General features: G+C 54.3%; 1 protein-coding gene across 9 annotated transcripts in view; it reads left to right on the top strand.

The window, feature by feature from the left end:
- The window catches only part of CDH23 (cadherin related 23), a 436,720-nt gene that overhangs the window by 345,075 nt on the left and 73,363 nt on the right, over window positions 1-18,282 (top strand). For 5 of the 9 annotated variants that reach the window (XM_025284698.3, XM_044942219.2, XM_044942218.2 and 2 more), the window contains 8 exons: window positions 3,320-3,455; window positions 4,964-5,352; window positions 6,180-6,281; window positions 6,596-6,598; window positions 10,501-10,650; window positions 11,690-11,818; window positions 12,988-13,116; window positions 14,217-14,444. In XM_025284698.3, coding sequence (XP_025140483.3) covers window positions 3,320-3,455; window positions 4,964-5,352; window positions 6,180-6,281; window positions 6,596-6,598; window positions 10,501-10,650; window positions 11,690-11,818; window positions 12,988-13,116; window positions 14,217-14,444 — 1,266 coding nt within the window. The other 4 variants (XM_044942221.2, XM_044942222.2, XM_044942217.2 and 1 more) reach the window with 4 other exon arrangements.

Here is an 18,282-nt window from a genome sequence, read left to right on the forward strand (position 1 = left end):
GGGGCCAGCTTCAGGCCACAGGGTGACCGATGTCGGCATGGCTTAGCTTGGCACCCTGGACCTTGAGCTGAGTAACCACAGCCCTTCTGCCCCACCCCCACTCACCTCCCTCCCAGGAGCAGGTGGGCACCTCTCTCCAGCGTCTGCTCCTGTCACTGCCTCAGCATTGCAGCTGCAAACCTTTCTAACAAAATAGTATGCAGCACCCCTGGTACAGTGTAAAACAGAACAAAGCCAAGCTACGCCCATCAGTGCAGGGTGAGACACCAGGGCCACACCTGCTCAGCCACACTCTGTTTGTGCCTCTGCCCATGAACCCTGAGGGACATTAAGCACCCTCACTCTGGGCCAGGCACTTTTCTAAGTGCCTCCTGTGCTTGAGCTCATTTAAGCCTCATAACAGCCCTCTGATGTAGGCACTGTTATTATACCCATTTTATAGATGAGGAGATTGAGGCAAGGAGGGCTAGGCCAATGTGTTTAGGGTCACACGGCAGTAAGGGTAGACAGAGCCAGGCTTCACACCCAGGCAGACAGCTCAGATCTATTCTCTTAACCGCTGTATTCCACTGCCTCACATAAGGTTCCAGAGCACAGAAACCACCACTGCCTAATGCCCAAGAGTCATTTTTAAGGTGGGGATTTGGTTGCTTGCCCACAGGGTCAGAACTTGATGGCCCTTATCGTACACAGCTCCCACACCCCTGAGCCCAAGAAAAGCCAGGACCTTCCTGAAGACAGTATGGGGACTCCAGCTTTGCCCTGGACTCATTTCCCCAGCAACAGCAGAGTTGGCTTGAGGGGTCATCCACAGTCTTCAGGTCGGAGACCAGGACAGCACCTATGAGGGGCCACGGAGTTTGGAGTGAAACGATAGAGACTGGGGGCCTTACGTGCATACTGCGCATGTGCACACACAGTCTCCTGACTCGTCCCCTCTGGGGGGCACAGCACTAGACAGAAAGTGGGGCTAGTTCTCCAGGGAGCCCAGCAGCTAAGTCACTGGGCCCTCCTGCTCAGCAGGAACTTGGCAGACCTGTTTCCTGTACATCTGTGTCTCTCGGGTTCGCAAACCACACACCATGTTGCCTCCTGTCTCTGCTGCTATAAACAAGGCTGAAACCAGAAAGAGGAGAGTGGCATGCAGCCAGTCTTATGGAGGGCCACACCCAGGCTCCATGCTACCTCACTCCTCTGTTTATTGCACTGTCAGACTGGCCCTGTTTTTTTCTCCCCATGACTCTTGGAGTCAAGGTCATTTGGCCAAGCCGACTCGGGAAGGGGAAGGCTCACAGTTTCAAAAGATGGATGGGTAGTTTCTGTTTATAGCGAGAGAGTTCCTGAAATTCATCCATGCAAATTCCCCCTCACACCCACCCACCCACCCCATCCCACCCAGGATCTCCCCAGCCAAGTTCTTGGTGAAGCCAGACTTAGAAGGTTCTGGCTTGTGAGCAGCTGTGCTCTGGAGTAGGCATGCTAGTTTGCATATTGGGTTCTGGGTGTCTGGACATGAAAATTTGATGACCTAGCAGAACTACAGGGGCCCCAAGAGCAGGGAAGTAGAGAAAACTTCACCCCCAGAGACATATCCTCCCCACTACTCTGCCACCCCACTCACCTCACAGTTCTTTGCCACTCAGGCCACCATTTCTACTTGTACCAACAGAAGCCCCTTCGTTTCCATCCAGCTAATTCCCTACTAACCCAGGGAGAAGCTGAGGCTGATCTGAGTGGCAGTGATCGATCAGAAGCCAAATATGCATGTTCTCAGATGGGACCTTGCTCTGCCATTGGCACTGGGGGCCACATGCGAACTCCATGCTGCGCGTCATTACTCCAGCCCCATTGGCTCCCTGCCTCCTCTGTTTGCAAGCTCCTTCTGGCCCAGGCTCTGTTAGTCTGGAAGGAGGGTCTCTCTCCTGTTCTGAGGCCAGCTCATCCCCAGCATGGAGCAAAGAGTGTTAGGGCTGCTGGACTGGGAACCAGGAGAACCATCACTCTCTTCCCAGCGATCAGTGACCTTGAGGCCTCGGGCAAGCCCCTCCCCATCTCTGGGCCTCTGTTCCCTCATCTGGGAAAAGAGGCAGGAGCCCTGGGCCTCCCTGTGGTTCCTCGAGCACCACCACCCTCTGACTGTAACTCCCCTCCCCGCCACGCTGGTCCTTCTGGACACAGCCCTGGCCTTGCCCCTGCCTGGGCCAGACCTGTGCATGTTCACATGCTCCTGTGTGCGTTGAGAGGAGAGGGGTGCACAGAAAGAAGAGTGAGGTGCTGATCTCTGGCCGTCACATCTCTCTCCGTCTTTCACATTGTTTTTTTGTTTTTTGCCGTTGTTGTTATGTAAGACATACACGTTCAATAGGGAGAAATTAGAAAATGTAAATGAGCAGTGATGAAAACTGTGCATAATTCCGCAACTCGGAGCTAACCACTGTCTTGGGCTGGGTCGCAGAAGCCAATCCTGAGACAAGGGCTAGTGTGAATGTGATTAGTAGGAAGTATCGGAAGTGTGCCCGGGAAAAGCCGGAAGGGGCATGGACCAGGAAGGAAAGGCAGCCAGCAAAGTGGAACACAGGAAACTGACTCAGTCCCCCAGGGAGCTCCGGAGGTGGTCATCTCCGCTGCCCGTCAGTCAGCAGCTGAAGACTGCCTCAGCCTGAGTGGGCGTAATTCCCAGGCGGCTCCGGCTCCCTGGGCGTCTTCTGGCTCCGGCAGCAGGAGTGGGGCTGGTGGGGTGGCGTTAGTCCCCCGCAAAGAGCTACAGTGTTACCCGCTGGTAGTGAGAGCACCAGAGAGAGCGCGTGAGAATCTGGAGGAGTCTGAGCACCAACAGCCTCTGCTGTGACCACGCTTAAAAATGTTTTCATGTCTTTTCTCCCAGAGGTATCTTGGTATTTGAATGGGGTCCCTTTAAACTTTTCAAGCACTTTTGCAAAGCCCTGGCTCATTTTGTCTTCATAACCATCCTAGGAGTGGCACAGGGTGTGAATTGTTGAACTGATGTTACTGTCTCATAGCTGAGAAGCCGAACAGCCCAAGTTTCACTGATTAGCCACAGGTTCCCACAGGCTTCATAGCAGAGTCAAGAGCCAGACAAGATTTGTTCTCTGACAAAATGATATTTAAACAGCTGCCACGTGCCAGGTACTGTGTGAGGTGTGGGGACACAGTGACCAGCCAGACAACCCCAGGCCCTCTGCAGAGAGCTCATAGCTGGCCTAGGAGCACAGTAACCACATATGCAGGCTCCGCTGGGCCCAGCCCTGGGCTCCCCCGACCCCTACCCTGACCTTTCGTCCCCGGCCGGCTCCCACAGGTGATTGTGTATGTGGAGGATGTCAACGACGAGGCCCCGGTGTTCACGCAGCAGCAGTACAACCGCCTGGGGCTTCGCGAGACAGCGGGCATTGGCACATCAGTCATCGTGGTCCGAGCCACGGACCGAGACACAGGTGAGGCCAGCGGGAGGAAAGCAGGGAGTCCTTTCCCCAGAGTGACCCGCCCCGGCTCAGGCCCCCTCTCCCACAGGGCCTGGCATCCTCTGGTTGCCTTGCGCTCCCCCATTCAGTGGCTCCCAAGTGGGCAGGGACTCCTGGGACGGTCTTGGTGGGATCCCCACCAGATTCCCAGTCCCAGGAGGAAAGGAGTCTGGGAAGTGGTCCTGGTTTCAGAGAGAGGAGAGGTCACAAGCTGGGGAAGTCCAGGTTTGTCATCCCAGGACCTGGCAGCTCCGGGCTAACCTTTGGCTAGGGGCTGGGCAGGGCCAGGAGGGGTGAAGTTCTTGTCCAAAAGCTGGCTGAGGCCTGCTCCTCCAGCCAACACAGCCCAGAGCCTGGCACACACACATTTAACAGAAGCCAGTGTCCTGTTCTATAGGGCAGTGGACATCCCTGGAGTCCTAGAGGTGGCCATCGTTAGCAGTGCCAAGTGAAGGAGAAGGGCAGTCAGGTCACTCTGGCCCTCTTTACAGGGCCTGGTTATCTAGGCCTCTGCCCCAGGCCAGGGATACAGCCAGAGGAGACCCCTTCCTATCCTTCTGGTTTCCCAGATCCTGCCCTTCTTTCATGTCAGCTGCTCTGGTGACTCCCCACCCCGCCCCTGTCAGCACCCCCCGCGCATTCCTGGAGCATGGGGTGGGGTAGGCGGAGAAATGGGCCTGAAGACTCCTGGGCGGTTGCTCTCCCTTAAATGGCAGGTTTATACCATGCATGCCACACGGACAGTGCTGGGGGATAATGGTCCAAGTCCTTTTCTGGGTCAGGAATCTGTTTGAGAAACTAGTGAAAGCTATGGATCCCTTCCCAGAAAGAATGCACCTAGAATTTTACAAATAATCTCAAGGAAGTCTGGGATTTTCTGAGTGGTTTTATAGCCATCTTCTCTGAAGTATGTGGACTTCAGCTAAGGAATCCCAACTTTGGCTCCTGGATGAAGCATGTACTCCAAGGCCACAGGGACTGGGGGTGGAGGGAGTGGGCAGAACAGAGAAAGGTGACTCTGGCACTGGGACCCTTTGGCTGGAGGGACCAAATGAAGGCTTAGCCACCTCTGAGGATGTTGCCTCATCTAACACTTTCTAAATCAAAGCCTCCACTATAGAAGAGATCCCTAATTACCCCACCGTCTCCTTGTCCAAATACCCAGTGGAGGTACTTGGAATCTGAATTTTAGGACTCCAGGAGCTGAGTCCTCCACTGGCATACCTCTCATCTCAAGGCCAGACCCCAGGAGAGCCAACAGTGCATGCCGGGCCTTGCCATCCTTGACCTTGACTGCATCCTCTGTGTTTCTCTTGGGAAAATCTGACCCACAGAGGTTGAGGGTGGTGCACACTGGGTAGGCAGGCCAAAGCCCATCGCCCTGTCCCTCTGGGACAGCAGTGGGTGTGCTGGGGCAGCTTGTAAAACCACAAGGCAGCCACCCCCTCCTGGATTGCACAGCCTCTCGCGTCCTCCTGCAGGGGACGGAGGCCTGGTGAACTACCGCATCCTGTCGGGCGCTGAGGGGAAGTTTGAGATTGATGAGAGCACGGGGCTTATTATCACTGTGGATTACCTGGACTACGAGACCAAGACCAGCTACCTGATGAACGTGTCCGCCACTGACCAGGCACTCCCCTTCAACCAGGGCTTCTGCAGCGTCTATATCACTCTGCTCAACGAGCTGGACGAGGCTGTGCAGTTCTCCAATGCCTCTTATGAGGCTGCCATCTTGGAGAATCTGGCCCTGGGCACTGAGATTGTGCGTGTCCAGGCCTACTCCATCGACAACCTCAACCAGATCACCTACCGCTTTGATGCCTACACCAGCGCCCAGGCCAAAGCCCTCTTCAAGATAGATGCCATCACGGTGAGGGAGGCTGGGGACAAACACAGCCAGGGCTCCCTCTGAGGGCAGGGAGCGCAATTCCTTTAAAGCTAACCAGCGTTAATTGAGCTCCTTCTATATGACCAGCACTCTCTTCTTTGTCATAAACATCCCTTTAACATGTAGTGATAAGATAAAGTTTATACATAGGCAATCTAGTGTCTTCCTATGAACTAGACAATGAAAGTTGTGCAAGTCATCACATTTCCCTTTTTACCTTGGCTGTTAGGAAGCTCAGATATAAATTTAGGGCATCACTGCAATAGCTTGTCTTAGCTAGGTGTCTAGTGCAGCTATGTCTTATCTACTGCCTAGACCTTACTCTTCCAACTTTGCTTTAGTGGGTCTCCTGTCAGAATCCCTTCTCTGAAATTAGGTAAGATAGTAATTGCTGCAGTGTGCTGGGCCTTGTCACAGGGCATGCTGGGGTCTCAGAGATGAACAAGACCTTTCCCAGCCCTCACAGAGCTCTCAGGCTAGGAGCAGCAGAAGCAGGAATAATCTAATATGCAGATCAGAGCACCACAAGGAAAGGTATGAAAAGAACTTTGGTAAAGGGGTAATGGAGCACCTCTGGGGCCCAAATAAGAGAACACCCGTACCTGGCTGGGGAAGCAGGAAGCCTGCGTGGAAGAGGTGGTATCCGAGTGGGATTGAGAGAGAAGTAGGCTATCAGTGGACAGAGCTTCACAGAGAAGTACACCAGCAGAGGGAGTGTTGTGGAGGTGGGAAGGTGGGCCAACCATCCAGGGATGGCACAGGACTGCTTGGAATACGATGTCACTGTCCATCTGGCCCCCTCCCTGCAGGGTGTGATCACGGTCAAGGGCCTGGTGGATCGGGAGAAAGGTGACTTCTACACTTTGACGGTGGTGGCAGACGACGGCGGCCCCAAGGTGGACTCCACCGTGGTGAGTGGATCCCCGGGTGAGAGTCCCCAACGGGTACAGCCCATCACCGCTCCCAGGCCCACCAAACCCACATCTTTGCCAGCCACCCAACCTGCAAGAAGGCAGTGGATGAGGGTTTCAGTCGCCCGGGGATGGCATTGCAGCCGGCCGTGCCACACCTTCCTGGCTGAGACCTCAGACCAGTGGGAGAGGGGTGGCGTCCTCGACAGACCACTGCTCCAGGAGCGGGGGCTGTAAGAGCTGGGACTGATAACCATCTGCATCTTTCTTCTTTCTCTCCCTCGGCCGCCTCCTGCCACCTCTGCCATCTCCAGAAGGTGAGTAACCTGTGGACTGGGCTGTCCCTTGTGGGCTGTCTGTGGCCAGGACTGGCTTGGGCCCTGTGAGGTGCTGGGGCTTCCTGCCTCTCCTGGGGAGAGGGCATGTGGACAGGCCTGCCGCTGGTCCCTGCTCAGACCCCTCCCAACCTCCCCAGCCCATCCACTCACACCTGAGCCCAGGTCCCTGTCAAGCACGAACTCCACATCCGGCTCCATCCTCTCTGCTCTCTGTGTCCTGTCGCCCCTCCTGTGGTGGCCTGGGTGGGTGTTGCACTAACATGGGGTGGGTGAAGCACCGTGGAAGGCAGGCTGCGGCCTCATCCCGGCTCTGCTCCTCGGTGGCTGTGTGACGTGCACTAGCTGCGCGTCCTCTCTGTGCTTCCTCTCGTCAGATCTAAAGTGGGGACCGTGCTAGCTGCCCTGCCTTCCTCAGAGCATGTGATGGAGATAGCAGATAGGAGGCCTCTGTAAACTAGGGGGGTGATGGGAGCAGCACCTGTAAAGGGGGCCCCTTCCCTCCCTCGGGGCTGGTGGAAGGACTGTGTTAGAGTAGTCCTGTGAGGTAGGGCACTAGTCCCAGGGCCTGGGAGTGCTGAGAGGGTCAGTGGTTGGCATATGGTGTGAGTCACTGCCCCTGAGGACTCTCAGAAAAGATACAGAGACCTTGTAGACTGGGAGGAGGGTGACAGCTGAGGTTGAAGATGTTAGGCAAGATTCCTAGAAGGATGGGAGAGGTGATGACCTCAGGCTAGGCATGGATAAGGAGGTGAGACCCAAGGGCAGGTTATGAGGTGGCCTCCTGCCATGTTAAGGAGAACATTATGGATTCGGCCTGGGCTCCAGCCAGACAGGTCTGAGGCCATCTGTAGACTGTGTGGGGTGGCCAGCTGGTCATTAGCCTTGGTTACAGCCATGTTTTCACCCCTGCTGGAGGTGAAACCTCAAGGAGGAAACCAACCTTATGTCAAGGCTAAGAGCCAAATGCAGCTGCTGTGAGCCGTGCACAGCTCCCTCGAGGTGCTGACTCCAGCGGCCCTGGTTGCGGCTAGACCGCACCCAAAAGACCCCATCATCCACGGGGCCAGCCTGGGGTGAGTGAGGCTACAAGCAACTGGGAGCTCACACAGCTTCCCTGACCTCTGGTCCCTGAAGGCAGCCAGTGAGCAGAGCCCACAGGCAGCAGACAGGGGGCAGATGCTCTGTGTCCTGCAGCTCCCAGCGAGGCCCCTGGTCTCCCAGGAGGGTTCCACAGGGCCCCTCACCGAGCCCCAGCAGCTTCACCCATAAAGCGGGCCCAGTCGTCCCTCCTCCCTGTTGTCAAGGGACATTCCCCGCAGGGTGCCAAAGCCCCTTCGGGGGCCAGGGGGCCACTTCCTGTGCTCGGGCCAGCAAGGGCGTTTCAGAGCACACACTCCTGCGTGGGCCCCTGTATTTCTAGTCCCTTCGCCGTCTTCCAGGAAGCAGGACCCACCCCGCTTTGTTCTGCCCTGGCTTCCTCTCAGAGGCTCCCAGAGCCACTGGCCCAGATATACCAGCCCTGTCAGCCCCAGACTTGGAGGTGTCGGGGTGGAGGCAGGCTGAGGGGCCTTTTAAAGGCACCACCATTTCCTCTGTGAGGCCGGAACCCCCAAACCACAGCTCACCTACACCTGACTCCTCCCCAGTCCCAGCAGCCCCGTGGCCCTGAGACGGGTGGGGAGGCAGCCGGAAGGGGCAGGCTGGGCGGGGACAGCTCTGCCCTAGGAGCTCTGAGTAATATTCTCGGGCTTTTGAGGGATGGGGGCGGGGATATTTGGACCATGAGACCCTGGGTGAGGGCACAGACCCATGGCTCCTTCCGGTAGATCTTGGTACTTGCCCTCCCTTCTCACTCACTGATGCAGATTCCCCATTGCCGGAGCACATCATCAGAGTAGTAATCCTAGAAGGAACACCTACGGTGTGCCAGCCTCTGGGCTGGCTTAGGGTATATGCAACAGGAAACCAAAATCAGACGCAGCCTCTGCCTTCACAAACAGAAAATAGAGGAGGGGAAAGACACTGATCAAATTATCACACCGATAAATATATGCCACAACAGAATGGATAATAAGGTATCAGGGAAATCAAGGAAGGCTTCCTGGAGGAAGTGATTCAAGCTGAGATTCCTCAGAGAGCATAGAGAAGGAAGACCATTTCAGGTGGAGGAAATGGCATGTGCAGAGGCCCTGACGTGAGAGAAAACACGGGGATTCCCCTCAAGACCTTGACCAGAGAGAAGAATTTGGGAGAGTGCATCCCGGATGGCCCAGAGGGTAAAGAATCTGTCTGCGGCGCAGGAGACACAGGAGACGTGAGTCCAATCCCTGGGTCAGGAAGATCCCCTGGAGGAGGAAATGGCAACCCACTCCAATATTCTCGCCTGGAAAAATCCCATGGACAGCGGAGCCTGGCAGACTACAGTCCGCGAGGTCGCAGAGTTGGACACAACTGAGCAACTAAGACACACAGATTGTGGGGGCCTTGTTTGTTTTCCCCCTAAGAACAGCGTGGTAGACATTATTATGCCCATTTCGCAGGTGAGCAGACTGGGGCTCTAGGACTTCACAGAACTCCCTGACGAACACTCATGATGGATAGGCAGCATCTTGTCAGACCAGAAGCAGGACAGGGACCACTTTTTGCTACACCATCACTTTTTGTTGGCTCATTTATTCCTTCTAGCATCCTGATGCTGTAGGTGTTCTTGTTCCTCCTCTCATCTGAGGAAATGGAAAATCAGAGAAGTTGAATAATTTTTGCCATATCACACAGCTAGTAAGAGGTAGAATTGGCCCTGCTGTGAAGCCTGAGTTTGTTCCCTATATTGCTGACAGCTGCCTAAAATTTGGAAGTGTGGTTAGAAGCGAGAAGGGGGAAATCCTGATTAGGAAGGAGGGGGCAGGAAATGGAACCTTCTCTGCATGGCGGCGAGCTTCCATAGGTTCCCCATGGAATCCTGTGCACACCAGGGAACAAGTAGACCTGGGAGCCCTGGAGCCCCAGGCCTGAGGAAGGAGAGTGAGGTGGTGGGGAGGCCTGGCTTGGGATTGCTAAACCCTGAGCCTGCTTCCCTGCCACCCCAACTTCAGTCCCCTCATCAGTGAACCTGAGGGGCACCTATGACTCTGGCTGCATGGCCCGTGGCCATCCATGGGCTGGAAGCTGCATCTCCAGCTGGGCCTCCTCTCCAGGCTTGCTCTTCAGACTCTGCAGGAGAAGCCTGAGCTGCAGGCACAAAACAGTGTGCTCTTCGCATGCAACTTACATGTCCCCTGTTTTTATCTGGTAGTTGGAAAATTCCCTCCCTTCCCTCTCCACATTGGGACCACCAAGCCCCCTGTGTCCCCTCTCCTGCTCCTGAGCCCTGTTTCCTTCCCTCTAAAGGTGCAAATGAAGAGGCCTTTGGGCAATACCTGGTTACCAGATGTGTTTTAGCTGGGCTGCACAAAATTTTTTTTTAATTTTTATTAATCACCACCTAATTCCACATAAAAATCTGGATTCCTTAGTTCCTTTTGAAAAACAAGAAGCTATGCCAATGCCAAGCTGACATACCCTCACACATTTGGAGCTAAGTAGCTTCCGTTTCCTTTAGCCAGGGCTATGCCTTCCAGTTCTCCCAGGCCCCACCACTTCTGAGTGCCCTCCAGGCTCCCAGCATTTGTCTGCAGAAACCCCCGCTCCCCGGCACCAGACTCTCAGAAGAAACGCACTCAGGGCCTCCGTATAAAGTCAGGTTGGCCTAGGCAGGCTCTGAAAGCTTGCTGACCTGCTGGAACTGACTGGAGGTGTGGTCCCCACTGGGCCCATAGTGGGACCCCATCTTTGGGGCCCAAGAAGGGAAGGAGGTGGAGGTCTCTGGCCATGTTCACTCCCAGGTCTACATCACTGTGCTGGACGAGAATGACAACAGCCCCCGGTTCGACTTCACCTCCGACTCAGCGATCAGTGTGCCTGAGGACTGCTCTGTGGGCCAGCGCGTGGCCACTGTCAAGGCCCGGGATCCAGACGCTGGCAGCAACGGGCAGGTGGGTACCAGTGAAATAGTCCAGAGCCGCGCTGTGAGCGAGGGCTCCCACAGCCCTTCAGCCAGAGGGGTCACTGGAGCCGTCCCCGTCCTGAGCGGGAGCAGGTCGTCCGGGCTCTGCCAGGCCCTGAGCAGACGACCCTGCCCTCACCACAGTCCATGCCAGGGCTGGAGACAGAGTTATACAAGCGGTCAGCCCTGCCTGGGTCCTAGGACATGGCAGCCACGGCTGGCCATGGCTCAGCCCCAGCAGCAAGCTGAACACAGAGGGTTTTAACCTTTCCATGACCCATTGGTCACCTCATCCACAAACCACACAGCATCTCACCCCAGGGGCCAGCCCTCTACACACAGCCCCGGGGCCCCAAGAGGACACACTCCTCCTCCCCCTGCTTCTCGGGCCCCCCTCCCCACTGCTACAGGTTTGGGGCAACCCCAGAGCACAAGGAAGAGGGCTGACAGAGCACGCCAGTCTTCACACCACTTTGATCTGTCCTACACATTGAGCCGTGTTGGAGGAGGTTTCCACCATTTTTTAAATGCTTGGACACCTCTAGGGGGCTCTAGAGTCAGAAGCCTCTGGGTTCAAATCCTTGTTCTCTTGGACACTTGCGAGCTGTGAGACCTTGCCAGCAGCTTCTTGTTCCTGAGCCTCCTCTCTAAGCTGAAGAGGACAGCTCCTTTATCAGGGCTGTTGTGAGAGCCGAACAGAGCCCATGTGACACCAGGGCTGGGCCTCTCCTTGCAGGGGACTCAGTGCTTCCCTGCCCCCCACCTTAGGAAATCACCTGTAGTGAGACTCACACCTGCCTTTCTGGCCCCAGGCCAGTATGCTCACATCACTCCCCATCCCCTGAAGCCCTCACAGTGGACCTCATTTTGAGGAATATAATCACTTCTGCATAAAATACATTCTTCTCAATTGCCCAGGCTGAGCAGAGGGCCCCGGTGGACAGGGGAGCGCGCCTCGGCTTGGCCGCCAGCCTCTCGTCCTCTCCACTTCTTCACCCTCACCCCTCACCCTCTCTCTTCCCTGACAGGTGGTCTTTTCTCTGGCCGCTGGTAACATCGCCGGGGCCTTTGAGATCGTCACCACCAACGACTCCATTGGCGAAATATTTGTGGCCAGACCCCTGGACAGAGAAGAGCTGGACCACTACATCCTCAAGGTGGGCAGCAACCCCTTCTGTCCCAAGAGCACTCAGCCCATCAGCATGCTCTGGTGGTCAGCTTCCCACATCACCAAGTACCGTGGGGCAGGCAGCACCCCTTAGGGCCAAGAGCATGAGCAAGACTGACCTGGGGAAAAAAGGTGTGCTGGAAGGGGTCCCTGGACCCAGAGTAGGAAGCAGCAGGGGTGGTCGTCCCTGCTGTAAGAGCCAAGAGAGGAAGCCTGGCAGCTGATAGAGCACTGACTCTCCCACAAGCACACTGTGAGCAGGGCAAGTGGTCTACTCTGTCTGGGCCTCAGTTTCCCTTCTTATGCACTGGGCAGGAAAACCTGACTTCCTCTGCTGAGGTGAGACATAAATGCAGGTGAGGAATCACGAAGGCCTCCATTATTGCTGAACTGCTCTGGCTACCAGGTGGCTCGAGCGGTAAACACCTCGCCTACCAATGCAGGAGTCGCAGATGTGGGTTCAATCCCTGGGTCAGGAGGATCCCCTGGAAGAGGGCATGGCAACCCACTCCAGTATTCTTGCCTGGAAAATCCCCATGGACAGAGGAGCCTGGCGGGCTACAGTCCATAGAGTCACAAAGAGTCGGACAAGACTGAAGTGACGCAGCACGCACGTATGCACTGTGTTTTCTGAGGGGTCTCTCGGGACCCCAGAGCCGTGCTTCTGCAGCGATCTGAGCTCTAGCACGCTGTAGGCCTCCAGAAAATATCAAGGCTCCTAGGGACAGGCTCAGGCTCTGAGCCTGAGGATTCCCGCTCATTCCTGAAAAGATTATTTGAAGCTCTTTCTCTGTTTGCCAGAGAGCAGATCTGAGTGCATGGAACAGAGGCATAGAAGCTAAACACAGAAGCCCTAGGTCTGGTTGCAGGCCCAAAGTTACAGTCGGGGGCAGAATAGGGAGGTAGAGACTAGACACATCAGTGTCAGATTGCAAAGACAGGTCTCCAGACAGACAAGAATTGGGCAACAGTTGTTTGCAGAATGGGGCAGAAGGTGAAAACCTTGGGGAGAGTCGAAGGGCCAGGGGGCCGGGATGGGCCAGCAAGTCTCTCTGACCTCGCAGTCCTCCCTGCTGAGCAGACAGCCCATCTGGACTCCATGTTCCTCATCCAGCCCCCACCTTTTAATCCTGACTCCAGTCTTCCCCCTCCTTGCAGGTTGTGGCATCCGACCGTGGCACCCCTCCACGGAAGAAGGACCACATCCTGCAGGTGACCATCCTGGACATCAATGACAACCCTCCAGTGATCGAGAGCCCCTTTGGATACAACGTCAGCGTCAATGAGGTGAGGGTGGCCCTGGGGCCCATACAGCTGTCCAGAATGAAGAGTGGGTATAGGCAACTGTGAAGCACCTGTTTAAATATCTGCCTGGCCCACTAGTCTCTCAGATCATGGGGATGGGGACATGGCTTACTCTTTCATGGTTCAATCCCTAACACCTGGGCTAAGTCCTGGGGGAAAAAGGGGAAAGAAGAAAGTGGCATTTCACCACCAACAGGAGACTGAGGTTTACTTGGGAGAGCTGCCTTTAAATAAAACTATTCATTTAAAAATATATTTATTGGAGTACAGTTGATTTACAATATTGTGATAGTTTCAGGTATACAACAAAGTGATTCAGTTATACATATATTCATTCTTTTTCAGATTCTTTTCTCATATAGGTTATCACAGAATATTGAGTAGAGTTCCCTGGGCTATACAGTTCAGTTCAGTTCAGTCACTCAGTCGTGTCCGACTCTTTGCTCCCCATGGACTGCAGCATGCCAGGCCTCCCTGTCCATCACCAACTCCCGGAGTTTACGCAAACTCACGGTGCTATACATAGGTCCCTGCTGATTATCTATCTTATATATAGTAGGGTGTGTATGTTCATCCTAAACTCCTGATTTATGCCCACCCCCTGCTCCCAGTTTCTCCTTTGGTAACCATAAGTTTGTTTTTGATATCTGTATAAACAATTCATTTATTATTCAGTCGTAAGATTAAGCCACTCCAGGAAAATTTTTGCCCCAGCACTAGTGGGTATGTCAGGTTGGACGTTCATGAAGATCTCCCTCGATTCAGATCCTGGCTCTGCCACTGACTGGCTGTGTGATTTGCACACATCCCTTCCCTGAACCTCAGTCTTTGCATCTGTAAATAGGGTAACCTAATCTATAGCATTGTAGGGGGATTGGATGTGTTCACGAAGGCCGAGGCATGCCGTAGGTACCTGCAGGATGTTCGCCACCATCATCTTTATCTGCCTCATCGTTGTCCCAGGGTCATCAGAGCAGAGCTTGCTAGAGGTCCAAGTCTTGGGCTCCCGAGCAGGAGCAGGAGCTAGACTGTGCCCCAAAGGCCTTGAACCTGGAATGACCGCTTTCTTGCTTTCCCCCCAGAACGTGGGCGGGGGCACTGCTGTGGTCCAGGTGAGAGCCACCGACCGTGACATCGGGATCAACAGCGTCCTGTCCTACTATATCACCGGGGGCAATGAGGACATGACCTTCCGCATGGACCGCGTCAGTGGCGAGATCGCCACTCGCCCCGCCCCACCCGACCGCGAGCGTCAGAGCTTCTACCACCTGGTGGTCACCGTGGAGGACGAGGGCACCCCTACCCTGTCGGTGAGTGATCGGGGGCGGCCGCTAGGAGAGGAGGCTGGGGGAGGGTGGCTCTGCTGTCTGTGCCATGGGATGAGATGGGTAGGAGTGGAATGCCACGCGCCGCTGAGTACGCAACAACTGCTTTATCATGCCTTGAATCCCTTAGCCTGTGAGTCTTTTATGGAGGGCCTGTGTGTGCCAAGCTAGGGGGCCAGTTCACTTGCCTCTGCACCACTCTGAGCCTTGATTTAGCCATGTTTGCTCACCCAAGGCAGTGCCAGGAGACCATACGGAGGGAACCTGTAACTCGGGGTCTGGCCAGCCTGCACTCTGCCGGCCAAGCGTGCTGCATATCTGTGGGCCTCTGTGCCAAATGCGGAAAGGTGCCCTCTGGCCTCTTCCCGTGCGTCGTGTTGGTGTAACATGCTGTGGCAACGTTTCTGGGTCACGGGGCTCATGTCTGTGATCCAGCCTGGTGCGTGAATGGGTGGGGCCGCTGCCCAAGGCAGTGTGCAAAGTCTGCAGAGTTGGAGAAGGAGGTGGGACCGGCAGCGCTGGATGGTGATGCCACGTGGGGTGATGGGCCGGGGTGTGATTTCTACTGTGAGCTGGCTGCATGATCGTGAGCAAGTCAGGACCTCTCTGAATATTGGTTTTGTCATCTATAAAAGAGAGATAATATCTGCTTCATAGGTGGTTGTGGGGAATTGAGTTAGTTCTTGTCTGTGGAAGTGCTTGGTAAGCCATGAGGAAGAGGAGTGTATCAGCTATCTTATCACCACAATATTCCTGCATTCAAATCCAAACCAAAGAGGCATTAAACAACCATCGACTTAGTCCCAGTTCTGCAGGCTGGCAATTGAGACCTGGCTTAGCTGGAGGGTGGTTCTGCTGTCAGCTGGGCTCCCACATGTGTGTGTGGGCAGCTGTGTGTGTCAGTTGGATAGCCGTTCTTTTTGGGGTTGGTTGCCAATCAGCTGGGATAACAGGGCAACTGGGCCACCTCTCTCTCTCCTTCTAGAAGGCTAGTCCATGCTGGTTCATGTGGAGCCAGAAAAAGTCCAGGGAAAAGAGCAGAAGCATGTGAGGCCTCATAAGGCCCAGGCTTGGAACTGAACACGGCTGCTTCTGCCACATTTCTGTTTGCCAAAGCAAGCCAGAAGACCAGCCCAGGTTCAAGATGTGGGGAAATAAACTTGATCTCTTGAAGGAGTGAACTGCAAAGGCACACTGCACAGAGCGTAGATACAGGGAGGGGTAAGCATCGGGACATTTGTGTAATCTGTTTATCCTAGGCACCCTGATTGTAAATGAGACCTCAGCTCCATCCTTCTGCCCCCCAAAGGTGACTGTTAGACCCCTCTCCTCGGCAGTAGCACTATGGACTGTGGGGTCAGAGCAGGTCTGGGCTGGGCTTTTTATGTGGGGTTTCTCTGGGGAGGATGGTGGAATTGGGCCAATCCAAGGAAACTACATCCTGAAGACCCCAGGGTGATAGTAATCACTTCAACCAATCACACCCAGTAAGCCAAACAGAAACATATTTACAGAACACACATAACTGACTGAGGGGAGGACAGGTAGGGTATCATTTATTGTGGCGACATGGAGGGACTCAGTTATTTTATGTGGCAACCCCTCTGTACCTGCACCTAGCTTCTGAGTGAATCATCATCTTGGTCATCTCTCCAATAGCATTTAAAGATGTGTTGATTACAAGTCACAGAAACGCAAATATGGATTCATAAATAAATGAGAATACATTTTTATCACATAACAGCAATTCCGCAGAGAATTACAAACTTTGATTTTATGCTCACTGATGTCAGAGCTAATGTTTCTTGTCCTTTCCCTTATGGTTATAACATGGTTGCTATAGCTCCAGCCATCATGTCAGCATTCAAGGCATAAAATGACAAAAAAAAAAAAAAAAAAAAAGAGCCATGCAAGCAATTTCTGCCTTTTTATCAGGAAAGCACAAAAGTCTCTGGAACTATTCTCCAGAGTTCTGTTGTGACTCATTGGCCGAAGAGGTTCCCAGGGGCACCCTAGCTGTAAGGAGGTTGGAAAAAAATGAGGGACAGGATTGTTGGGATTGGCTTATTACTTGGAGGCCACATATAGCACTGCCTCAAATAAAAGTAGGGCTCTGTTAGTGAGAAAGAGGTGGGCAGCTCAGCATTTGCCACACTGCTCTTCTGCATCCTGACCTAGGCCAGTGCACACACCATTCGCATGCCCACTCCCCATGCTTCCCCACACCCCGCAGTCCTAGAGTTCCCCAAGGAGGCAGTAGGTGAGACCCATAATATTCTAAGACCCTGAGTTGGGAAGGCAACATCTGGTTTCCTTTTGGTCCCAGGAAGAAATGAGAATTAGAGAAATGTGAAATCACCCTAGCCACATTTAACCACCCAAAAGGAGTGGGCTACTCCCCAAGCAGTCTCCACCGAACTTGGGGCTGGTCCCCATGGTCAGAAGTTTCATCTGTTGACCATGCCCTCTGTAGAGATCCACCCGAGCCCAGTGGAGACCCACAAGCACTGCCTCTTCATACACACAGGGAGAGCATTCTGGCCCTCCTTGAAGCAGGTCTCAGCCTGTTCCTGCTCCCTGGTAGGAGTGTGGGAATTTGGGTGGTGAGAAATGCAGTCTCTTTTTGTCTGCCTTCCTCATCCTGGTCATCACTAACTGCTCCTGGAAAATAACTTCAGGACGACCAAGATCAGGGATGGGGTGTATGTACACGTGTGTATATGGCTCCTGGGCTGTAATATCATAATAGACAAACAGCATCAAGTACCAGCTGGGGAAACATTTCTAGGAGAAAACTTTTAAGTCAAAATGAATCCATCCCTTCAAGTTTTTTTCTGCTTCTTCATGTTGGGAAAAGATCACTTTGATTTGATATTTTGTTGGCAACACCACAGTAAGGAACTGCAGGGACCGCAGGAGCACTGCTGAGAACTTAGCACTGGACCGCGTTTGCGCAGTTATTCGGTCAGCCGGCATTCCCTGAATACCCACTCTGTGCCAGGCCCCAGAGACACAGAGGTGAAGCCAGTGTGCCATGGTGAAGTGCAGCCGCGTAAGGGAGGCAGTGAGGCCCAGGGGTAGCTGGGGCCTTGGGGAAGGCTTCCTGGGGGCAGGTGACCCCTGGGCTGTCTTGTCAGTCGGTCACAGTTAGCACAACAAAGGGGGGAAGCATAATCTGGATCTGGGCATCAAGCTGAACAAAGGCCTCAGAGCAAGTGATAATCCAGGGTGGGTCCAGGGAGCCGCAGGTGGTCTAGACCCAGGGCAGCATTCAGAGCCCAGAGCAGGGCTCTCTGTCTACATATCCTCCCCATGATGTCTGTCTGCAGCAGGCCCCAAAGGCTGGTGCCAATGCTTTCTCGGGCATCCCCTTCACTCCCTCCTGCCCCAGCTAAGTTAGAACCCTACAGCCACTGCCCCCAGCTCCCCAGAATTGGCATTTGTCTCCAAGGAGTGCTGGACCCTTGAAGATTTGCTGCCACTGACCAGACTGTCACATCTGGACTATGAACCTTCCAGGGTCATGAGTGCCCCCAAGCCAAAGGTGACCAGAGAAGGGACCTTCTCTACTATTGGGCAGATTCCTCTGGAGGAATGTTTGAAGAAGTAGGATCATTCCAGCCTCTCCTAGACCAACCAGAGCCCCAAGAAGCCTCAGACCAGCCATCTCAAAGTTCCAGGAAAGGCCACCATTGGTTTAACAGGGTACATGCTGCTGCTGCTGCTGCTGCTAAGTCACTTGAGTCGTGTCCGACTCTGTGCGACCCCATAGATGGCAGCCCACGAGGCTCCCCCGTCCCCGGGATTCTCCAGGCAAGAACAC

The sequence above is a fragment of the Bubalus bubalis genome, chromosome 4 (genome assembly GCF_019923935.1).
Source record: "Bubalus bubalis isolate 160015118507 breed Murrah chromosome 4, NDDB_SH_1, whole genome shotgun sequence".
Taxonomy (NCBI): Eukaryota; Metazoa; Chordata; class Mammalia; order Artiodactyla; family Bovidae; genus Bubalus; species Bubalus bubalis.